The sequence below is a fragment of the Triticum aestivum genome, chromosome 7D (assembly GCF_018294505.1).
Source record: "Triticum aestivum cultivar Chinese Spring chromosome 7D, IWGSC CS RefSeq v2.1, whole genome shotgun sequence".
NCBI classification, from domain to species: Eukaryota; Viridiplantae; Streptophyta; class Magnoliopsida; order Poales; family Poaceae; genus Triticum; species Triticum aestivum.
The window spans coordinates 225911717-225937621 of NC_057814.1; the positions used below are offsets into that span (position 1 = coordinate 225911717).

The following is a 25905-nucleotide window of genomic DNA, read 5'->3' on the forward strand; positions in this document are numbered from 1 at the left end:
TAAATTTCCGACACAATTGAAAAATTCTTGGATATATTCTTTTCCCATAATATTCCCTTGCCTCAAAACAAAAGTTTTAGCATCCAGATTGCCAGATCGTCCAATTTTAGGAGTTAGGCCACCATCTATTTCTGCCATGCCAAAGTCACTCATGGTGACAAGTTCAAGCAAATAAGAGATCTGACGAGAAAACGGCGAACAAAAAATGAGGCAAATAAAACGGCAAATTTTTGTGAAGTGGGGGAGAGGAAAACGAGAGGCAAATGGCAAATAATGTAAATTGCAAGGAGATGAGATTAGTGATTAGGAACCTGGTAGATGTTGATGATGTCTCCCTGGCAACGGCGCCAGAAACTGGCGAGTTGTCGGGAGACAATCTTGACTTGATCCTCCCCGGCAACGACACCAGAAATTCCTTTTGATGTTTGCTTGAACTACGTCGGTATTTCCTCAAAGAGGAAGGGATGATACAACACATCAACGGTAGGTGTTTCCCTAATTGATGAGACCAAGGTTATCGAACCAGTAGGAGAATCATGCAACACTATGTAAGCGGTACCTGCACACAAAGAACAAATACTTGCAACCCGACGTGTTAAAGGGGTTGTCAATCCCTTTCGGGTAACGATGCTAGATATTGTCAAGTTGACGGGATAAAATTGTACTAGATTGATAGATGCAAATAAAAGCAAATAAAATTCAGCAAGGTATTTTTGGGTTTTTAATAATATAGATCTGAAAATAAAAGCTGCAAATAAATAAAAAGGCAAATAGCAAAATAGATCTGGAAGTATATGATGAGAAAATGGACCCGGGGGCCGTAGATTTCACTAGTGGCTTCTCTCGAGAAAAATAGCATACGGTGGGTAAACGAATTACTGTTGGGCAATTGATAGAACTTCAAATAATTATGACGATATCCAGGCAATGATCATTATATAGGCATCACGTCCAAGATTAGTAGACCGACTCCTGCCTGCATCTACTACTATTACTCCACACATCGACCGCTATCCAGCATGCATCTAGTGTATTAAGTTCATGGAGAAACGGAGTAATGCAATAAGAACGATGACATGATGTAGACAAGATCTATTTATGTAGAAATAGACCCCATCTTGTTATCCTTAATAGCAACGATACATATGTGTCGGTTCCCCTTCTGTCACCGGGATCAAGCACCGTAAGATCGAACCCATTACAAAGCACCTCTTCCCATGGCAAGAAAAATCAATCTAGTTGGCCTAACTAAACCAAAGATTCGAAGAACAAATATGAGGCTATAAGTAATCATGCATATAAGAGATCAAAAAAACTCAAATAACTTTCATGGATAAAAACATAGATCTGATCCTAAACTCAAAGTTCATCGGATCCCAAAAAACACACCGCAAAAAGAGTTACATCAAATAGATCTCCAAGAGACCATTTTATTGAGAACCAAAAGAGAGAGAGGAAGCCATCTAGCTACTAACTACGGACCCGTAGGTCTACAATGAACTACTCACGCATCATCAGAGAGGCACCAATGAGGATGATGAACCCCTCCGTGATGGTGTCTAGATTGAATCTGTGGTTTCTGGAACTTGCGGCGGCTGGAATTGATTTTTGTTGACTCCCCTAGGGTTTTTGAAATATTGGGTTTTTTATAGAGCAAAGAGGCGGTGCGGGAGGTGGCCGAAGTGGGCACAACCCACCAAGGCGGGCCTGGGCCCCTAGGCGCGTCCTGGTGGGTTGTGCTACCCTCGGAGCCCCCCTCAGGTACTTTCTTGGCCCATCGTGTGTCTTCTGGTCCAGAAAAAATCACCAAAAAGTTTCGCTGCGTTTGGACTCCGTTTGGTATTGATTTCCTGTGAAGTAAAAAACAAGCAAAAAACAGCAATTGGCACTGGGCACTATGTCAATAGGTTAGTCCAAAAAAATGATATAAAGTTGCTATAAAATGATTGTAAAACATCCTATAATGATAATATAGCAGCATGGAACAATAAAAAATTATAGATACGTTGGAGACCTATCACCTCCCTCTAGATGGGAGGAGGGTTTCCCCTCTGGTCCATGGCCTCCATGGCGGGGGAGGGGCAAGAGCACCTCCTAGATTGGATCTATCTCTCTGTTATCTTCTGTTTTGCATTCCTGTTTTCGGGCCTTTCACCATTTCTTAAATTCTCGGAGATCCGTAACTCCGATTGCGCTGGAATTTTAACACGATTTTTTCGGATATAAGCTTCCTTGCGCCCGACGTAGAGCCCCAACCAACTTACGGGGTGCCCACAAGGCACCACCACACGCCAGGGGGCAGGCCGCGCCCTAGTGTCTTCTGGAGGCCGTGGGCCTTCGTTTGCGTTGATTCCACCTCCCAAAAATCACATATATTCCAAAATAATTCTCTGTAAATTTTTATCGCATTTGGACTTCGTTTGATATGTATTCCGTGAAACAAAAAAAACATGCAACAAACAGGAACTGGCACTGGGCGCTGGATCAATATGTTAGTCCAATAAATCATATAAAATGTTGCCAAAAGTATGTGAAAGTCGTATAATATTGGCATGGGACAATCACAAATTATAGATACGACGGAGACGTATCACCAAGTATGGACTTGTTTACCACTTTTTACGTCAGGTGACACTGCCGTCCTCCTCGCCATGTTGTTGACTAGTAGATGTCCCCGTCTCCTTGTGCTTTTCTCTCGCAGATCAGTCCTCTTGTTGTAATGTTTCACATGGCATACCTAGTCCTCTCCTTGAGTTATCATCCTCGCACATCTTCACCTCCGCTACTTCCCCGCCCCCTCCTACTGTTGTGACTCAACTCATTCTCAAAATTGAAAGGAGCAAACCATCAGTTTATTTCCAAAGGAAGGGACTGGTCTTCTTCCCATGGGTGTCCTTCTGCTAAACACACAACTTGCACCCTTGTAGCCCTTGCACTGTGCCATCATCCAGATGTCGTGGACGCGGCGTCTTGTGCTCGCCGGTGTCCTCCTTTGAGACTTTCTGCCATGGTAAGTGCTACTTCTTGAGGTTGCGTAGATTTTTCCCTTGAAGAGGAAAGGGTGATGCAGCAAAGTAAAGATAAGTATTTCCCTCAGTTAAGAACCAAGGTATCAATCCAGTAGGAGCCACAAGCAAGTCTCCAATCTATGCACCTGCACAAACTAACAAACACTTGCACTCAATGCGAAAAGGGTTGTCAATCCCTTCACGGCCACGAACAAGAGTGAGATCTAAAAGAGATAGATATAAAAGATAAATAAAAGAGCAAACTAAAGTAAATATAAATAAAGTGCATCAAAGTATTTTTGTGTTTTTTGGTATATAGATCTAAAAATATATGATGGAAAATAGACCCGAGCGCCATTGGTTTCACTAGAGGCTTCTCTCTTGAAGATAGCATACGTTGGGTAAACAAATTACTGTCGAGCAATTGATAGAAAAGTTCAAAGTTATGACAATATCTAAGGCAATGATCATGAATATAGGCATCACGTCCGTGACAAGTAGACCGACTCCTGCCTGCATCTACTACTATTACTCCACACATTGACCGCTATCCAGCATGCATCTAGAGTATTAAGTTCATAAGTATGGAGTAACGCTTTAAGTAAGATGACATGATGTAGAGGGATAAACTCAAGCAATATGATATAAACCCCATCTTTTTATGCTTGATGGCAATAATACAATACGTGCCTCGCTACCCTTCTGTCACTGGGTGAGGACACTGCAAGATTGAACCCAAAACTAAGCACCTCTCCCATTGCAATAAAAACCAATCTAGTTGGCCAAACCAAATCGATAGCTCGAAGAGAAATACAAAGATATCTTAATCATGCATAAAAGAGTTCAGAGAAGACTCAAATAATATTCATAGATAATCTGATCATAGATCCACAATTCATGGGATCTCAACAGACGCACCGCAAAAGAGTATTACATCGAATAGATCTCCAAGAACATCGAGGAGTACATTGTATTGAAGATCAAAGAGAGAGAAGAAGCCATTTAGCTACTAGCTATGGACCCGAAGGTCTGTGGTAAACTACTCACGCATCATTGGAAGGGCAGCAAGGTTGATGTAGAGGCCCTCCATGATCGAATCCCCCTCCGGCAGATCGCGAAAGGCCCCAATATGGGATCTCACGGGAACAGAGGCTTGCGGTGGCGGAAAAGTATTTTGGTGGGCACTTCTGATGTTGGGGGAATATTTGGGAATTTATAGTGCAAAGATTAGGGTTGGGGGACTCCCGAGGGGACCACAAGCCAGCCCCCCTAGGGCGCATCTTGAGGGCTTGTGGACTTCTCGTGAGTCTTCTGACCCCCTCCCCAAGTCTTCTGGGTGTCTTCTGGTCCAAGAAAAATCATCACGAAAGTTTTATTCCATTTGGATTCCGTTTGATATTCCTTTCCTGTAAAACTCAAAAGCAAGGAAAAACATAAACTGGCACTGGGCTCTAGGTTAATAGGTTAGTCCCAAAAATAATATAAAATAGCATATTAATGCATATAAAACATCCAAAAGAGATAATATAATACCACGAAACAATCAAAAATTATAGATACGTTGGAGACGTATCACGCATCCCCAAGCTTAATTCCTGCTCGTCCTCGAGTAGGTAATGATAAAAATAGAATTTTTGATGTGGAATGCTACCTAACAAATTTACCAATGCAATCTTCTCTATTGTGGCAACAATATTCAGATCCATAAGATTCAAAACAAAAGTTTAATATTGACGTAAAAACAATAATACTTCAAGCATACTAATAAAGCAATCATGTCTTCTCAAAATAACATGGTCAAACAAAGTTATCCTTAGAAAATCATATAGTCTGGCTATGCTCCATCTTCATCACACAAAGTATTTCATCATGCACAACCTTGCTGACAAGCCAAGCATTGTTTCATACTTTTGATGTTCTCAAACTTTTTCAACTTTCACGCAATACATGAGCGTGAGCCATGGATATAGCACTAGAGGTGGAAATAGAATATGGTGGTTGTGGAGAAGACAAAAAGAAGGAGAAAGTCGCACATAAACTAGGCAAATTAATGGGCTATGGAGATGCCCATCAATTGATATCGAGCAAGTGAGTAGGGATTGCCATGCAACGGATGCACTAGAGCTATAAGTGTATGAAAGCTCAAAAAGAAACTAAGTGGGTGTGCATCGAACTTGCTTGCTCATGAAGACCTAGGGCAATTTGAGGAAGCTCATCATTGGAATATACAAGCCAAGTTCTATAATGCAAAATTCCCACTAGTATATGAAAGTGACAAAATAGGAGACTCTCTATCATGAAGATCATGGTGCTACTTTGAAGCACAAGTGTGGAAAAAGGATAGTAACATTGTACCTTCTCTCTTTAGTCTGTTTTTTTGTTTGGGCTTATTTGGCCTCTTTTAACTTTTATAAAGTCCGGAGACTCATCCCAACTTGTGGGGGAATCATAACTTCCATCATCCTTTCCTCACATGGGACAATGCTCTAATAATGATGATCATCACACTTTTATTTACTTACAACTCAAGAATTATGACTCGATACTAGAACAAGATATGACTCTATATAAATGCCTCCGGCGGTTTACCAGGATGTGCAATGATCAATAGTGACATGTATAAAAAAGATGATTGGTGGCCTTGCCACAAATACTATGCCAACTACATGATCATGCAAAGCAATATGACAATGATGGTATGTTGATAGTCAACTAACGATCAGTTGATTGATTCAAATCCGCTAGCAGCGTATGTGGTGTCGTCTTTCTCTTTTGTTTTCTAGATTTTTCAAGCGCAACCCAGTTACTTCTGTGGCACTGATTAGAACTAGCAGTAAAGCCAAGTAGCTATAACAGAGTGATTAGTACCTTTTTGTAAAAAAATTTACTGGAAGTAGTACTAGTAGCACCACCAATTTCTATGTAGGTACTTTTAGTTCAGAGTTTAGACCCATGACCTCACAGGAGTACTTTCTGATATGTCGAGTAGCAAAAAATGAAATATATTAGCCTGGATTAGCATCGTATTGTGAATTAGTCATAAAAACGTATTAAAAAGCAAGATTTTGTCATTTGGGTGGGCAGGGATTTTTAACTCCAGGAACCTGATGGACCCTGTGTGAAGCTATTTGAAAACTACTTTTTGTTTGTATTTCCTATTTCAGAAGAGTGTAATCGTAACCACATGTACAACAATACTTTTCGTTCTCTCTTTTCCCAAAACTGAACCACTAGCATTTTACGGCAGAAGCACTTTTTTAATATGTAATTTTTTTTGGTTGTACCATCTGGTAAGCATAGTTTTTGGGCTTTTTCACAGTCATAAAGTTGCATGAATACATGGTGAAATATATATTTGTTTCTGAGATCAAAGAAATGACACTGTAAACTGTTATTTTTAGTGAGTTATCCATTCTAATTTATTTTATTCTTTGCTTTCTTTTTGGATGTGCACAGGAGGTTTGTGGAGTTTGTTTTAACCATTGCAACTATGAGAGCAAGGGAAGCGGTTTCAGCATGTTTGCATGGGAGGAGTTCAACAATGCAGGGGTAACTCACTCCTAACTTTTTGTACTAATGTCATCACAATACTCATATCTTTTGTCGTGACATCACTCCTAACTTTTTGTATTTTTTATTTTATTTTGTGTTCAAATCAGGTTGTGCCTTGCAATGAAAGGGTCCGTTTCAATAATGTGACTAGAGAGAAGGTGACTTTGTGGCAAACCAAAGGACATACACTGTAAAGTGTTAAAAGGGTCGTACAAAGAGTGCTATGTATGGGAGCGGTTGGAGGAAGTTCTATGATGACAACAAGCCAGGGAAGGGTCAGATGGTGGTGTTCTTCCTGGATGAACCTTCGCCTAGGGCAGCTATTTGTGTGATCCAAGTGGGCAGCGGCTCCGAAGATGAACAGCCTATGGAAGAGGGTGATCCCATTGAAGATTCAGATTCAGATGATGAGGATGGAGAAGCTTCAAGCAATGATGGTGAAGGCATTGTTCGCATCAGGGGGCTTCTACTTAATGAGACAGAGTGTTTTCAGCTACAAGGGCTGCTGCCTCTCAGTGATGATTTCATCGGGTTTCCTTTCGTTCACCGCCTCACAAGGACAGACAATTGTTTGGGCATGATGGTATGTATCTCTTTTTTCCTTTTTTATTTTTTCCTTCTATATGGGTATGCTACAAGTATATATATCTGAACACATAATGCAAATCTGATTCCTAGGGAAGAGAAGGGGTGGGGTAATATGATTTATGAATTGGAAATTGCATAAGTAAAAATATAAGATTTGTTTGTAGGAGTTTTTAGTATCTGCAAGTATGTTTGAACATGTATTCATGCTCAGTTTTTTTTTCAATACGCTTATCAAGCAAAAAAATCTAAATTGTGTTTTTTACCTTTTTTTAAATGGTTCAGAGACAAAAGGAAGTTTCATGGTTTTGATAAAAACACTCACATACTTGTCTCTGTTTTTGTGTTTTTTCCATGATGCATAGAAAATACCCAAGAAAGTTGTTGTTGCCACGCCGTTTGAAGAACAGGGGGTTATCGGTATTTGTGTGGATGGTGGGAGATTCAGAAAAATCGGAACTGCATGCCTTATAACTTGGTAGCAACTCGACTTCCATTTCTTGTTTGTACGGGAAGAGGTGCCAGGTGCATGTCCCACAATGGGCATGCAACTGCATGTCTTCTAGTTTGGTCGCAACTGGGGGGGATCTTTGTTTTGTCGGAGGGGCTGGCGTCGAGAGGCATGGGGCCCAGTTGCATGTCCCACACTAGGCATGCAACTGCATGTCTTCTGGTTTGGTCGCAACTCGAGGGGGGGAGGGGGGACCTTTGTCTTGTCGGAGGGAGCGGCGTCGAGAGAGATGGGGCCTAGTTGCATGTCCTACACTAGGCACGCAACTACATGTCTTCTAACCTGGTCGTAACTAGGGGGTCCTTGTTTTTATCGGATGGGGCGGCTTCGAGAGACGTGGGGCCCAGCTGCATGTCCCACAGTAGGCACGCAACTGCATGTCTTCTAACTTGGTCGCAACTGCATGCCTTACAACTTGGTTGCAACTCGACTTACATTTCTTGTTTGTACGGGGAGAGGCGCGAGTTGTATGTCCCACAATGGGCACGCAACTGCATGCATGTCTTCTAGTTTGGTCGCAACTAGGGGGGCTTTGTTTTGTCGGAAGGGGGCGGCATCGTGAGGCATGGGGCCCAATTGCACGTCCCACACTAGGCATGCAACTACATGTCTTCTGGTTTGGTCGCAACTCGGGGGGGGGGCTTTGCTTTGTCGGTGGGAGCGGCGTCGAGAGAGATCGGGCAAGTTGCATGTCCCACACTAGGCATGCAACTGCATGTCTTCTAACTTGGTCGCAACTAGGGGGGACCTTTCGTTTTGTCAGATGGGATGGCATCGAGAGACACGGGGCCCAGCTGCATGTGCCACAACGGGCACGGAATTGCATGTCTTCTAACCTGGTCGCAACTGCATGCCTTACAACCTGGTTGCAACTTGACTCCCATTTCTTGTTTATACGGGGAGAGGCGCTAGTCGCATGTCCCAGAATGGGCACGCAACTGCAATGTCTTTCTAGCTTGGTCGCAACTGCAGGGGCCTTTGTTTTGTCGGAGGGGGCGACAGCAAGGGAGAGAGGTGGCCTAGTTGAATGCCCCCCAAAAGGCACGCAACTGCATGTCTTTTAACTTAGTCGCAACTGCACGCCTTATAACTTGGCTGCAACTCGACTTCCATTTCTTGTTTGTACGAGGAGAGGCGCTAGTTGCATGTCCCACAATGGGCACGCAACTGCATGTCTTCTAGTTTGGTCGCAACTAGGGGGTGTTTGTTTTGTCGAAGGAGCCGACGTCGAGAGGCATGGGGCCCAGTTGCATGTCCCACACTAGGCATGCAACTGCATGTCTTTTAGTTTGGTCGCAACTGCATGCTTTATAACTTGGTTGCAACTCGACTTCTATTTCTTGTTTGTATGGGGAGAGGCGCTAGTTTGCATGTCCCACAATGGGCACGCAACTGCATGTCTTCTAGTTTGGTCGCAATTGGGGGGGTCTTTGTTTTGTCAGAATGGGGCGGCGTCGAGAGGCATGGGGCCCAGTTGCATGTCCCACACCAGGCACGCAACTGCATGTCTTCTAGTTTAGTCGCAACTAGGGGGCTTTGTTTTGTCGGAGGGAGCGGCGTCGGGAGAGACCGGGCAAGTTGCATGTCTCACACTAGGAACGCAACTGCATGTCTTCTAACTTGGTTGAAACTCGGGGAGGGAGGGGGCCTTTTGTGTTGTCGGATGGGACGGCATCGAGAGACATGGGGCCCGGCTGCATGTCCCACAGGAGCTCAAAACTGCATGCCTTATAACTTGGTTGCAACTCGACTTCCATTTCTTGTTTGTACGGAGAGAGGCGCCAGCTGCATGTCCCACAATGGGCACGCAACCGCATGTCTTCTAGTTCTGTCGCAACTGGGGGGGGTCTTTGTTTTGTCGGAGGGGCGGCGTCGACAGGCATGGGGCCCAGTTTCATGTCCCACACTAGGAACGCAACTGCATGTCTTCTAACTTGGTCGCAACTTGGGGGGGCTTTTCTTTTGTCGGATGGGCCGGCATTGAGAGACATGAGGCCCAGCTGCATGTCCCACAGGAGGCATGAAATTGCATGTCTTCTAACTTGGTCACAATTGCATGCCTTATAACTTGGTTGCAACTCGACTTCCATTTCTTGTTTGTACAGGGAGAGGCGTCAGCTGCATGTCCCACAATGGGCACGCAACTGCATGTTTTCTAGTTTGGTCGCAACTAGGGGGTCTTTGTTTTGTCGGAGGGGGCGACGTCGAGAGGCATGGGGTCCAGTTGCATGTCCCACACTAGGCATGCAACTGCATGTCTTCTAGTCTGCTCGCAACGAGGGGGGCTTTGTTTTGTCGGAGGGAGCGGCGTCGAAAGAGATTGGGCAAGTTGCATGTCCCACACTAGGCACGCAACTGCATGTCTTCTAACTTAGTTGCAACTGCATGCCTTATAACTTGGTTGCAACTCGACTTCCATTGCTTGTTTGTACGGGGAGAGGCGACAGTTTGCACGTCCCACAATTGGCACACAACTGCATGTCTTCTAGTTTGGTTGCAACTAGGGGGGGTCTTTGTTTTGTCAGAAGGGGGCGGCGTCGAGAGGCATGGGGACCAGTTGCATGTCCCACACTAGGCGTGCAATGACATGTCTTCTAGTTTTGCTCGCAACTAGGGGGCTTTGTTTTGTTGGAGGGGGGGCGCCGAGAGACATGGGGCCTAATTGCATGTCCCACACTAGGCACGCAACTGCATGTCTTCTAGATTGGTAGCAACTAGGGGGGACTTTTGTTTTGTCGAAGGGGGCGTGTCGAGAGACATGGGGCAGTTGCATGTCGTTTTACAAACTTTTTTTTCACAAGTAGACTTTTTTTCTTGGTCGGAACGGGGCAGCTCCCCCACGAATCCTCTACCCTCACTATGTTTCACACGAGCACCCTAGTACCGCCGTTTTCCGCCATGCCCGCAAACACAAATCAAGCACCTGATCTCACAACTAGTTTGTGTATTTTTCTTTTTTTCATATTTTTTTAATTCATATACATTTTTTCAATGCTTTTTTGTGAAGGAAAGGAGTGACTTTACACGGTTTGTTGTTTTCTTTTTTTTTCCTTTTTTAAGTCACTGGAATGTGGATCCAGGCTCAACATCTTTCTAGAGGCCACCCAACGGCACTGTTCGAATTGAAACACAGAGAGAAAACGGGAGAGGAAGGAAGCCACATCACGGGGGCGGGGTTTCCGCGGCGGAACTCGCCGGCGATGAGATGCTCGGCGACACCCGTGAGGAGATGCTCGGCGATCCGAGCGCCCCTCCAGAGTCCTCGCGCCCTGCTGATGAGGTGAACTGCCAAAAACAGACAATTGATGTTTTACATTTTCCATAACAAAATCTGGGAGTGTTTCCTTTTACTAGTTACAAGTAGAAATATGTGAATGGATTAACCATCCTCACTAGTTAGAAGTATATTTTTTCCTGCTTTTTTATTGGTGCGAATCACGAATCTGAGGGGAGCGTATTAGTGCTTTTGTTTTAGCTCGACCTCGTATTTTTTTCAAAGGTAACTATTTTTGAATTCTGCTGTGATTGTACTGATGTCTGCTCAGTTGCGTGCTTGCACTGAGCATTGCCAATGCTTGTTTGAATTTTTCTGAGGCATTCGGCATACTGAGATAATTGATTTTGTTGGGCCAGTGTGGTGTTATACATCAGGCTGCGCCAGTGTGGGGTTATACGTAGTACTATTTTACTCTAAAAATGTCTTTGTACTAAAGAGAGAGTATGTCATAGTTGATTTGCTGGCCATTTCTAGCCAGACTCCGTTCCTTCACTCAAGTCGAGGGTGAGACATGCTTTTTCATTTTCTCTCACTGGTTTCTGAAGATACGTTACATCATTCAGAGACCAGTGCGGGAAGGGAAACAACATCATTCGCAAGTGTTTTTTAATCCCACTGTAGTTGATAGTTTTTACCCTTTTTTCTAGTCAACCACCTGTTGTCTCTCTAGAGATAGGAGATTGCCGCTATTCATCATGGCTAATTAGGGCATCTCGTAATATTGCCAACATCGGAACTATCATCATCCCAAAGCTGCTGGCTAAGATGAAGCAAGCCCAAAGAAAAGCACGTTTGGGATTTGTTAATGTACTCGTAACTAGTAAAACAAACATTCACAGATTCTTTATATGGATTTTTTGTCTTGGGCCTCCTGCATCTCACTGAGCATTACCTTTTCTCAAGCCCGCCCTACTAACCGAAATGATCTCAACCTTTGTGTTTGATTTCCCCTAATCTGAATTTAGCTTTAAGATCGACACAACACTCTCTGATGCATAACTTTATTGAATGATTTTTGTGCAGTTTTTCTTTTTTTCTTAGCTCACTGGCACAGTAAAGTTTGAGAGGGTATCCAGTGGTATTTTTGTCCTTTTTTTCTGTGTTAATCCACTTTTGTGATATATATTTGGATAAATTAGTGCCTCTTTTTTTTTATGAGCAGGGTCTGATGGATGCCCGCATGCAGATTGAACGCGAGATCGAAACTAAAACCAAGTCCTCCTTGAAAGAAGGGTTAGGTCAACAGCTTAAAATTGTACGTACTCGGTCTTTTTTCTGTGTTTTTGATTTAACCCCTTCTTTTTTGCACAGTTTGTTTTGGATCTCATCATCATTTTCTTTTTTTTCGCACAGGATCATATGAAGGAGTCCAAAGACTTAAAAAGAGATTGCCTAAACAATGTGGTATGTTAAATGCAACCACCCTTTGTATGCTTACAATGTCTGCTGCTTTTGTTTTTCTGTAAGCATGAGCGAACAAGGAAGTTACCTGCAACATATGTGTGTTGTATTTGCTGTTTATCTTTTTTGGCCTAGAGTATGTTCCAAGATATACAAGTTACTTGCAACACTAATGTATCATATGCATTTTTTTAACACAGCCACACACAGGTACAGCTTTTGAAGTTGAAGGAGGGAAACCTGGGAGTGATAGAAATGAAGAAGGCGGAGATAAGTTGTGTTAAAGATACTGATTTAGAAGAGAGAAGCTATAATGTCGAGATCACTGACACTGAAGCATCAGAGGGTTTGCTATATGAAGAAGTTCTGACATTGGTGTGTAACACTTTATCTATAAATATCCACTTTTTTTGTTGTTTAAAAAAAATAGATAATGCATGAACTATGTTGCCTCTTTTTTCTTGCCCCAACCTAATGGATTTTTTTGTTTTTCCCTCCGCCAGCTGAGTAAGAGTGCTCAAAGGAAAGAACGACGGGAAGCTCTTTTGGAACAAAAAAAGAAGGTACATCACTACTTTTTCTTTTTTTTCATCAGTTGGGGTTCCATTTTTTATAGTTTTCCAGCTCAAATAAATTCACACACCTTTTTACCTTCTACATTTCTTTTGCAGCAGAGAGCAAGGATTGACCCAACCACAACAAAGGCCACCATTGATGAGATTGCAACTAAAGCTTACAGCCGGTGCAGTGTGCCATACTTCTTTGAGATTGTCAATCTCGTGTGGAAGAGCCACCGCAGGGCCCAGCTTGTTAGGAACAGTGGTTTTGGCTATCTGTTGGAGCTGGTCGACTGTCCTGTACCCAGGGGTTTGTGCAGTGGATTGCTGATAATGTGGACACACAAGCAGAAGCAACTGTTTTGAACAAGAGCATTCCACTCAACGCTCAGTCAGTGGAGTTTGTGTTGGGGATTCCTTCAGGGTTTTACCTGACAGAGAGAACGTACAACTGGGAGAGGAGCAAAAGTTTTCCTCTTGTTTAGCTATACATGGGCTTTTTGCTTTTTTGTTGTGTGTTTGCTACGTCCATGGGCAGGGTCACAGGTACAACGAGCCAAACAGACAGCAAAAACAGAAAACAAACAAACAAGCAAGCCCACACCACAAGCCCATGCGAAGCAGGCCTAATCTGCCAAAGGTGACGTCAGCCGACTGAGACTTCGCGAAGTCTCAGTCGACTGAGACCTAGACAGTCCCATAAGGTTTTCGGGACGTGACCGATCGCAACTCGATCTTCTTTTTTTTTAGGGTAAAAAATTGCCGCTTTATTATCTCTACTTCTTTTTTTAGGGTTTATTTATCTCTACTTTTAAAGTGTGAGTTGGTAGTCTCGCCTCACCTCCCACCTACCCCTCGGAAAACCCAATATTACGCCCACGAGGGTCTTAAAGGTGACCTTTCGCTCAAGCTCAACCAATTTGAACCGGCCCATTTGACACGTGTATTAACTCAATCAAATCCGCACTTTTCCAAAATAATGTAATGTATTAACTCATTCAAATCAAATCAAATTTTAGCAAAACATCAACTATAACAAAGTAGGCCGGCCCATTTGACGTGTGCGTGTGTTTCCTTTTGTTTTTCTATGTTTCACTTTTTATTTTTATTTTTCTGTTTTATTTTTTCTATAATCAACCTATTATTTATGATCGGCGTCTCTATCATTAAAGGGGAAGGGGAGTTAATGAATGATGTTCTATCATCCAACTCCTTCTAGGATGGCACGTTCTCACCCTTCCATGCTCCGATTTTCTTTCAACCGGTTTTTTAGCCACGGGTTAATTAGGCCACGATCCATGACGCTCTAATCCTTCTTCCTTCCTTTAAAAATCAGGAGGCAAAGATATCTCTGCTTCTAAAAGAAGAGTTGGTAGTCTCGCCTCACTTTCCACCAACCCCTCAGAAGACCCTATTTTGCAACTTACATGTTGCGAGTTATAAATGTGTCTGTTGCAGATTTTGTAACCCATTATTACTACTCCGACCCATCAATTCTCAAGTTGAATCTATCTATGCCATACGAATTTAGATTATGCCATGCAAAATTATAATAATTGGTTTAGAGGAAACAAGATTGTGACAGATATATTTCTTCGCTTGTACCGAATTGTACGCAATTATGACCCTTAAAAGAACAAGTGAATACATAGGTAAGGTAGTCCTTGGATTGGGGAGACAGAGACAGTCGGTGGAAAAGAAGAAGAAAAGTGAGTTACTCGTAAAAAGGAAGTTGATGATGCTGAATGATGTGGGTGAGGATCATAAAGATATATGTTAGACACTATTAGTGTTGAACAACTGACACATGTTTAACATAATTGATGTTAAATCACACTGCCATCACAATGCATGGATAATTACTTAGTGTAAAATAAATAAATTATGGTGCCGTTGTCTGGCTCACTCCCACAATGGTACATGTTTTCGTGCCCATAGCGCTAAAGTTCTATTTCATTTTCAGTTTTTCTCATGCTACAGCTAACGGTGTCAATTTTCAATTCCTTGCTACATTTTGTTCCTCCCCGGTTTACTTAGCTAACGGTGTCTTGGCTGTATCAGTAGTCCTAACTATTCTAACAAACTGCATAGAAGAGGCACAATTCAGAACTGACGTCGTGGATTTTTTTTAATCGTAGCACAAGTCTGATGCAAAGAATAAACAAGTAAATCTGAGATTTGAGGTATGCAATTTTCTGGGCTTAGTCATGTAAACAAACCGAAACCAAGCTATTTTAGCACCCTCGAATTCAGATCTTTCGCAGTTTTTGTGATAAGATGTTACTTCCTTCAAACTGAAAGGGAGCATAATTGCAGAATTTAACAGTATCTTCTAGCTGACGGGAAGGAACAACTGATGTGCTAATTTTGCGAACGAAGTCATACCACATAAGTGTTACTCCCTCCGTTTTTATTTAGTCCGCGTATTAGCTTTGACCAAAGTCAAGCTTTGTAATAACTTTGACAAAGTTTATAAACAAAAATATTAACATATACAATAACAAATCAATACCATTAGATTCATTATTGAATAAAATTTCACATCATATAGATTTGTTATGGTAAATTTTTATATATTTTTTCTATAAGCTTGATCAAACTTTACGAAGTTTGATTTCAATCAAACCTAATATGCAGAGTAAATAAAAACGGAATGAGTATCATTTATGGGGTCGGGGTGCGCGGTGAGGTCGCCTCGCCATCGATAAACGGAGGCATGCTACTAGTTTATATAAGACGCCAATATCCGCCGATGGATCACCAGGGAGAGGGAGGGAACCTCCAGTGACCGCTGATCGATCGAATATTAGAATTTCGTCTCTTAATAAAGAATGCTTAGCTTACAAAACGATCTTATATGGGATGGAGGGAGTATCTCTTAATAATAAAAATTTCATCTCGTAAATAAAAATGCCACCTCTTAATATTAAAATGTCGTCTCTTATTATAAGAATGTCGTCTCTTATGAAAAATAAATAAATAATGCCATCTCTTAATAAAAAAATGCTATCTCTTAATATAAATAAATATGCCATCTCTTATAATAAATAAAAATGCCATGTGACATGGTTAGAAAGTTTATAAAAATGTCATGTTGATTTTTCCCTATAGAAAATGCCATCTTGTGACAAAAGGAAAGAAGGGGGTCTGGGATTCAAACCCAGGTGACCCTGGCGAAGGGGTGCGCTGCTAGCCAGTGGGGTGGCTCTAGTACTTTGGAATATGGTTTGCTAGTGTTTTCCTTATAGCGAAACAGGTTTGGGGATCCGATGTGGCATGGATCCTGCATCAGGATTCGTGCAAACAAATCCGACGGGTCACTGCAAAATCGTTCGCAACCGATGGTCGCCAATTACCGTTTTGGCTTATTCAAGTAAAGTTTAGGATCTCATTAAAGACCACATCTATACCTACTAATAAAGGGATTATCGCTTCTACTCGTCTGTCATAAACCTAACCATAAAGTTGCCATAAATTACCTACTATGCCATCCATAAGTGAAAAAAATATGTCGTCGTGTTCAGTTCTTATATAGATGATACCCACATAGTATATCACAGTCACACAAGCACCGCAGTGGCTAAAGGATGATTCTTCCACACTGGAGACCAAGGTTTGATCCAAGGTTCTACCCTTTTCCCCTCCCTTTTCTCACGCATCTGTTGGGGAACGTAGTATTTCAAAAAAATCCTACGATCACACAAGATCTGTCTAGGAGAAGCATAGCAACAAGCGGGGAGAGTGTGTCCACGTACCCTCGTAGACCGAAAGCGGAACCGTTTAGTAACTGTGATGCCCCCAATTCAATCGTACACTAATCATACACGCAAACGTGTACGATCAAGATTAGGGACTCACGGGAAGATATCACAACACAACTCTAAAATAAAATAAGTCATACAAGCATCATAATACAAGCCAGGGGCCTCGAGGGCTCAAATACAAGTGCTCGATCATAGACGAGTCAGCGGAAGCAATAATATCTGAGTACAGACATAAGTTAAACAAGTTTGCCTTAAGAAGGCTAGCACAAACTGGGTTACAGATCGAAAGAGGCGCAGGCCCCCTGCCTGGGATCCTCCTAAACTACTCCTGGTCGTCGGCGGCGGCCTGCACGTAGTAGTAGGCACCTCCGGTGTAGTAGGAGTCGTCGTCGACGGTGGCGTCTGGCTCCTGGGCTCCAGCATCTGGTTGCGACAACCCGGTACAATGGAATGAAGGAAATATGCCTTAGAGGCAATAATAAAGTTGTTATTTATATTTTCTTATATCATGATAAATGTTAATTATTCATGCTAGAATTGTATTAACCGGAAACTTAGTACATGTGTGAATCAAAGATGGTTAAGTTTCCTAGCCATAGACATGAGTTGTCATTTGATTAACGAGATCACATCATTAGGAGAATGATGTGATTGACTTGACCCATTCCGTTAGCTTAGCACTTGATCGTTTAGTATGTTGTTATTGCTTTCTTCATGACTTATACATGTTCCTATGACTATGAGATTATGCAACTCCCGTTTATCGGAGGAACACTTTGTGTGCTACCAAACGTCACAACGTAACTGGGTGATTATAAAGGTGCTCTACAGGTGTCTCCGAAGGTACTTGTTGAGTTGGCGTATTTCGAGATTAGGATTTGTCACTCCGATTGTCGGAGAGGTATCTCTCGGCCCTCTCGGTAATGCACATCACTATAAGCCTTGCAAGCATTATAACTAATGAGTTAGTTGGGGGATGATGTATTACGGAACGAGTAAAGAGACTTGCCAGTAACGATATTGAACTAGGTATTGAGATACCGACGATCAAATCTCGGGCAAGTAACATACCGATGACAAAGGGAACAACGTATGTTGTTATGCGGTTTGACCGATAAAGATCTTCGTAGAATATGTAGGAGCCAATATGGGCATCCAGGTTCCGCTATTGGTTATTGACCAGAGAAGTGTCTCGGTCATGTCTACATAGTTCTCGAACCCGTAGGGTCCGCACGCTTAAACGTTCGTTGACGATATAGTATTATATGAGTTATGTATGTTGGTGACTGAATGTTGTTCGGAGTTCCGGATAAGATCACGGACATGACGAGGAACTCTGGAATGGTCCAGAGATAAAGATTGATATATGGGTTAATAGTGTTTGGTCTCCGGAAGGGTTCCGGAATTCACCGGAAGGGGTTCCGGATGTTTCCCGAAATGTTTGGGTACGAGAACACTTTATTTGGGCCAAAGGGAAAGCCCAAGAGGCTTTTGGAAAGTGCAAAAGGAAGTTTTGCGAAGACCAGAGGCTAGACGCCGGGAACCCTGGCGTCTAGCCCTGGAGTCCGTGTAGGACTCTTGCCTTTCGGGCAAAACCGACTTTAAGGAGGCTTTTACTCCATGTTTCGACCCCAGGGCTCAACATATAAATAGAGGGGCAGGGCTAGCACCAAAGACACATCAAGAAACACCATGCCGTGTGCCGGCAACCCCGTCCCCTCTAGTTTATCCTCCGTCATAGTTTTCGTAGTGCTTAGGCGAAGCCCTGCGGACATTGTTCTTCACCAACACCGTCACCACGCCGTCGTGCTGCCGGAACTCATCTACTACTTTGCCCCTCTTGCTGGATCGAGAAGGCGAGGACGTCATCGAGCTGAACGTGTGCAGAACGCGGAGGTGCCGTACGTTCGGTACTTGATCGGGACGGATCGTGAAGGTGTACGACTATATCAACTGCGTTGATAAACGCATCCGCTTACGGTCTACGAGGGTACGTAGACAACTGTGACGCCCGGATAATTAAGCTACAGTAATCCCACGTTAACGATGCCACGTCACCCCGTTTACTGTTGATAAACTCTCGATAGTTCAGAACCGAAACAAATTCAAAATTTAAATAAAAGCAAATAATAAAAGTTTACAAATATCAAAACTAAAATGTTCGGAGTGAGCCAAATAATCCATACTAAATATTGGTGTAGAAACCACACTCCTCTAAAGTATTTAAATGCACCATAGTAATTAAAACAGCGGCAAAACTATTATTTAATAAATACTTTTAAATAATAAATAATTACAAAACTATTTTATTTAGGTGCCAAAGTTAATGTGGCAGTAGTATATTTATAAATACAAATTTAGGTGCTAGTGTTAATTTTTATAAAACTAAAATAAAAAGGAACAAAAATAAAATAGAAAACAAAAGAAAAAGAAGAGGTGAGAGTGAGAGAAAGACCCCCGGCTAACTGGGCCAACCAGCCCAGCCGGCCAGCCCACTGGCCCTACAATCTTGTCTGTCTGCCATGCTATACTACTGGGCCGTGATCACTTCGGGAGGTGATCACGGGTATATACTATATACTTTATATACATGACACATGTGGTGACTAAAGTCGGGTCGGCTCGTTGAGTACCCGCAAGTGATTCTGATGAGGGGGCTGAAAGGACAGGTGGCTCCATCCCGGTAGAGGTGGGCCTGGGTTCCTGACGGCCCCCAACTGTTACTTTGTGGCGGAGCGACAGGGCAGGTTGAGACCACCTAGGAGAGAGGTGGGCCTGGCCCTGGTCCGCGTTCGCGGATACTTAACACGCTTAACGAGATCTTGGTATTTGATCTGAGTCTGGCCATTTGGTCTATACGCACTAACCAACTACGCGGGAACAGTTATGGGCACTCGACGTCGTGGTATCAGCCGAAGCTCTTCTTGACGTCAGCGACGGAGCGGCGCGCGCCGGATTGGACTGGAACGCCTGCTAGGCTAGGTCTGCTTCCGGCCGCGTACGCAACGTGCAGGTGTGCAATGGGCGATGGGCCCAGACCCCTACGCGCATAGGATTTAGACCGGCGTGCTGACCTCTCTGTTGAGCCTAGGTGGGGCTGCGGCGTGTTGATCTTCCGCGACCGGGCATGACCCAGGAAAGTGTGTCCGGCCAAATGGGATCGAGCGTGTTGGGTTATGTGGTGCACCCCTGCAGGGAAGTTTATCTATTCGAATAGCCGTGTCCCTCGGTAAAAGGACGACCCGGAGTTGTACCTTGACCTTATGACAACTAGAACTGGATACTTAATAAAACACACCCTTCCAAGTGCCAGATATAACCCGGTGATCACTCTCTAACAGGGCGACAAGGAGGGGATCGCCGGGTAGGATTATGCTATGCGATGCTACTTGGTGAGCTTACCATCTACTCTCTTCTACATGCTGCAAGTACTTTGGATGAGTACTCACAGTTCTTATTCTGGCATTCTGCAGTTCAGTCCATCGATATGGCCCTTTACACATATACCCATGCATATGTAGTGTAGCTCCTTGCTTGCGAGTACTTTGGATGAGTACTCACAGTTACTTTTCTCCCTCTTTTCCCCCTTTCCCTTCTACCTGGTTGTCGCAACCAGATGCTGGAGCCCAGGAGCTTGACGCCACCGTCGACGACGACTCCTACTACACTGGAGGTGCCTACTACTACGTGAAGGCCGCTGACGATGACCAGGAGTGGTTTAGGAGGGTCCCGGGCAGGAGGCCTTGCCTTTTCGATCGTTGCTACTTTTGTGCTAGCCTTCTTAAGGCAATCTTGTTTAACTTATGTCTGTACTCAGATATTGTTGCTTCCGCTGACTCGTCTATGATCGAGCACTTGTATTCGAGCCCTCGAGGCCCCTGGCTTGTATTATGATGCTTGTATGACTTATTTATGTTGTAGAGTTGTGTTGTGATATCTTCCCGTGAGTCCCTGATCTTGATCGTACACATTTGCGTGCATGATTAGTGTACGATTGAATCGGGGGCGTCACAACAACACTCCCCTCTCGTTCCTATGCATCACCATGATCCTGCGTGTGCGTAGGATTTTTTTTTAAATTACTACGTTACCCAACAGTGGCATCCGAGCCAGGTTTTATGCGTAGATGTTATATGCACGAGTAGAACACAAGTGAGTTGTGGGCGATACAAGTCATACTGCTTACCAGCATGTCATACTTTGGTTCGGCGGTATTGTTGGATGAAGCGGCCCGGACCAACATTACGCGTACGCTTACGCGAGACTGGTTCTACCGATGTGCTTTGCACATAGGTGGCTGGCGGGTGTCAGTTTCTCCAACTTTAGTTGAACCGAGTGTGGCGACGCTCGGTCCTTGAGAAGGTTAAAACAGCACTAACTTGATGAACTATCGTTGTGGTTTTGATGCATAGGTAAGAACGGTTCTTGCTCAGCCCGTAGCAGCCACGTAAAACTTGCAACAACAAAGTAGAGGACGTCTAACTTGTTTTTGCAGGGCATGTTGTGATGTGATATGGTTAAGGCATGATGCTATATTTATTGTATGAGATTATCATGTTTTGTAACCGAGTTATCGGCAACTGGCAGGAGCCATATGGTTGTCGCTTTATTGTATGCAATGCAATCGCCCTGTAATTGCTTTACTTTATCACTAAGCGGTAGCGATAGTCGTAGAAGCAATAGTTGGCGAGACGGCAACGATGCTACAATGGAGATCAAGGTGTCGCGCCGGTTACGATGGTGATCATGACGGTGCTTCGGAGATGGAGATCACAAGCACAAGATGATGATGGCCATATCATATCACTTATATTGATTGCATGTGATGTTTATCTTTTATGCATCTTATTTTGCTTAGATCGACGATAGCATTATAAGATGATCTCTCACTAAATTTCAAGGTATAAGTGTTCTCCCTGAGTATGCACCGTTGCGAAAGTTCTTCGTGCGGAGACACCACGTGATGATTGGGTGTGATAAGCTCTACGTTCAAATACAACGGGTGCAAAACAGTTACACACACGGAATACTCAGGTTAAACTTGACGAGCCTAGCATATGCAGATATGGCCTCGGAACACTGAGACCGAAAGGTCGAACGTGAATCATATAGTAGATATGATCAACATAGTGATGTTCACCATTGAAACTACTCCATTTCACGTGATGATCGGACATGGTTTAGTTGATTTGGATCACGTGATCACTTAGATGATTAGAGGGATGTCTATCTAAGTGGGAGTTCCTAAGTAATATGATTAATTGAACTTTAATTTATCATGAACTTAGTCCTAATAGTATTAGCATATCTATGTTGTAGATCAATAGCTCGCGTTTAGCTCCCCTGTTTTATTTTTGATATGTTCCTAGAGAAAACTAAGTTGAAAGATGTTAATAGCAATGATGCGGATTGATCCGTGATCTGAGGATTATCCTCATTGCTGCACAGAAGAATTATGTCCTTGATGCACCGCTAGGTGACAGACCGATTGCAGGAGCAGATGCAGACGTTATGAACGTTTGGCAAGCTCGATATGATGACTACTTGATAGTTTAGTGCACCATGCTTTATGGCTTAGAATTAGGGCTTCAAAGACGTTTTGAACGCCACGGAGCATATGAGATGTTCCAAGAGTTGAAATTAGTATTTCAGACTCATGCCCATGTCGAAAGGTATGAGACCTTTGACAAGTACTTTGCATACAAGATGGAGGAGAATTGCTCAGCTAGTGAGCATGTGCTCAAAATGTCTGAGTACTACAATCACTTGAATCAAGTGGGAGTTAATCTGCCAGATAAGATAGTGATTGACAGAGTTCTCTAGTCACTATCACCAAGTTACTATAACTTCGTGATGAACTATAATATGCAAGGGATAACGGAAATGATTCCCAAGCTCTTCGTGATGCTGAAATCGACGAAGGTAGAAATCAAGAAAAGCATCAAGTGTTGATGGTTGACAAGACCACTAGTTTCAAGAAAAGGGCAAAGGGAATAAGGGGAACTTCAAAGAAGAACGGCAAGCAAGTTGTTGCTCAAGTGAAGAAACTCAAGTCTGGACCTAAGCCTGAGACTGAGTGCTTCTACTGCAAAGGGACTGGTCACTGAGCGGAACTGCCCCAAGTATTTGGCGGATAAGAAGGATGGCAAAGTGAACAAAGGTATATTTGATATACATGTTATTGATGTGTACTTTACTAGTGTTTATAACAACCCCTCGGTATTTGATACTAGTTCAGTTGCTAAGATTAGTAACTCGAAACGGGAGTTGCAGAATGAACAGAGACTAGTTAAGGGTGAAGTGACGATGTGTGTTGGAAGTGGTTCCAAGATTGATATGATCATCATCGCACACTCCCTATACTTTCTGGATTAGTGTTGAACCTAAAATAAATGTTATTTAGTGTTTGCGTTGAGCATGACTATGATTGGATCATGTTTATTGCAACACGGTTATTCATGTAAGCTAGAGAATAATTGTTGTTCTGTTTGCATGAATAAAACCTTCTATGGTCATACACCCAATGAAAATGGTTTGTTGGATCTCGATCGTGGTGATACACATTTTCATAATATTGAAGCCAAAAGATGTAAAGTTAATAATGATAGTGCAACTTATTTATGGCACTGCCGTTTAGGTCATATTGGTGTAAAGCGCATGAAGAAACTCCATGCTAATGGACTTTTGGAATCACTTGATTATGAATCACTTGATGCTTGCGAACCATGCCTCATGGGCAAGATAACTAAGACTCCGTTCTCCGAAAAAATGGAGCGAGCAACAGATTTGTTGGAAATCATACATACTGATGTATGTGGTCCGATGAATATTGAGGCTCGCGGCGGGTATCATTATTTTCTGACCTTTACAGATGATTTGAGCAGATATGGGTATATCTTCTTGATGAAAAACAAGTCTGAAATATTTGAAAAGTTCAAAGAATTTTAGAGTGAAGTGGAGAATCATCATAACAAAAATAAAAGTTTCTATGATATGATCGCAGAGGAGAAATATTTGAGTTACGAGTTTGGCCTTCAGTTAAAACAATGTGAAATAGTTTCACTACTCACGCCACCTGGAACACCACAGTGTAATGGTGTGTCCGAACGTCGTAACCGTACTTTATTAGTTATGGTGCGATCTATGATGTCTCTTACCGATCTACCACTATCGTTTCGGGGTTATGCATTAGAAAGAGCTACATTCACGTTAAATAGGGCACCATCTAAATCTGTTGAGACGACATCGTATGAACTATGGTTTGGCAAGAAACCTAAGCTGTCGTTTCTTAAAGTTTGAGGTTGCAATGCTTATGTGAAAAAGTTTCAACCTGATAAGCTCAAACCCAAATCGGAGAAGTGCGTCTTCATAGGATACCCAAAAGAAAATGTTGGGTACACCTTCTATCACAGATCCGAAGGCAAGATATTCGTTGCTGAGAATGGATCCTTTCTAGAGAAGGAGTTTCTCTCGAAAGAAGTGAGTGGGAGGAAAGTAGAACTTGATGAGGTAATTGTACCTGCTCCCTTATTGGAAAGTAGTGTTGGGGAACGTAGTAATTTCAAAAAAATTCCTACGCACACGCAAGATCATGGTGATGCATAGCAACGAGAGGGGAGAGTGTTGTCCACGTACCCTCGTAGACCGACAGCGGAAGCGATATCACAACGCGGTTGATGTAGTCGTACGTCTTCACGATCCGACCGATCAAGTACCGAACGTACGGCACCTCCGAGTTCTACACACGTTCAGCTCGATGACGTCCCTCGAACTCCGATCCAGCCGAGTGTTGAGGGAGAGTTTCGTCAGCACGACGGCGTGGTGACGATGATGATGTTCCACCGACGCAGGGCTTCGCCTAAGCTCCGCAACGGTATTATCGAGGTGTAATATGGTGGAGAGGGGCACCGCACATGGTTAAGAGATCTCAAGGATCAATTGTTGTGTCTCTGGGGTGCCCCCCTGCCCCCGTATATAAAGGAGCAAGGGGGAGGCAGCCGGCCAAGGGGAGAGGCGCGCCATAGGGGGGAGTCCTACTCCCACCGGGAGTAGGACTCCTCCTTTCCTTGTGGGAGTAGGAGAAAGAAGGAAGGGTGCGCCCCCCTTCCCTAGTCCAATTCGGACCAGACCATGGGGAGGGGTGCGGCCACCTTTTGAGGCCTTTCTCTCCTTTCCCGTATGGCCCATTAAGGCCCAATACGAATTCCCGTAACTCTCCGGTACTCCGAAAAATACCCGAATCACTCGGAACCTTTCCGAAGTCCGAATATAGTCGTCCAATATATCGATTTTTACGTCTCAACCATTTCGAGACTCCTCGTCATATCCCCGATCTCATCTGGGACTCCGAACTCCTTCGGTACATCAAAACTCAATAAAACTGTCATCGTAACGTTAAGCGTGCGGACCCTACGGGTTTGAGAACTATGTAGACATGACCGAGACACCTCTCCGGTCAATAACCAATAGCGGGACCTGGATGCCCATATTGGCTCCCACATATTCTACGAAGATCTTTATCGGTCAGACCGCATAACAACATACGTTGTTCCCTTTGTCATCGGTATGTTACTTGCCCGAGATTCGATCGTCGGTATCTCGATACCTAGTTCAATCTCGTTACCGGCAAGTCTCTTTACTCGTTCCGTAATACATCATCCCGCAACTAACTCATTAGTCACAATGCTTGCAAGGCTTAGAGTGATGTGCATTACCGAGTGGGCCCAGAGATACCTCTCCGACAATTGGAGTGACAAATCCTAATCTCGAAATACGCCAACCCAACAAGTACCTTTGGAGACACCTGTAGAGCACCTCTATAATCACCCATTTACGTTGTGACGTTTGGTAGCACACAAAGTGTTCCTCCGGTAAACGGGAGTTGCATAATCTCATAGTCATAGGAACATGTATAAGTCATGAAGAAAGCAATAGCAACATACTAAACGATCGGGTGCTAAGCTAACGGAATGGGTCAAGTCAATCACGTCATTCTCCTAATGAGGTGATCCCGTTAATCAAATGACAACTCATGTCTATGGCTAGGAAACATAACCATCTTTGATTAACGAGCTAGTCAAGTAGAGGCATACTAGTGACACTCTGTTTGTCTATGTATTCACACATGTATTATGTTTCCGGTTAATACAATTCTAGCATGAATAATAAACATTTATCATGATATAAGGAAATAAATAATAACTTTATTATTGCCTCTAGGGCATATTTCCTTCAGTCTCCCACTTGCACT

General features: G+C 43.2%; 1 protein-coding gene across 1 annotated transcript; it reads left to right on the forward strand.

Moving 5' to 3' along the window:
• Positions 1-6676: 6676 nt before the first annotated feature.
• On the forward strand, positions 6677-13257 carry LOC123171052 (uncharacterized). Its single transcript, XM_044588715.1, has 5 exons — positions 6677-7143; positions 12096-12188; positions 12287-12337; positions 12545-12709; positions 13006-13257. Exons 1-5 carry the CDS (start codon positions 6784-6786, stop codon positions 13255-13257), a joined length of 921 nt encoding a protein of 306 aa, XP_044444650.1. The 5' UTR covers positions 6677-6783.
• Positions 13258-25905: the final 12648 nt, after the last annotated feature.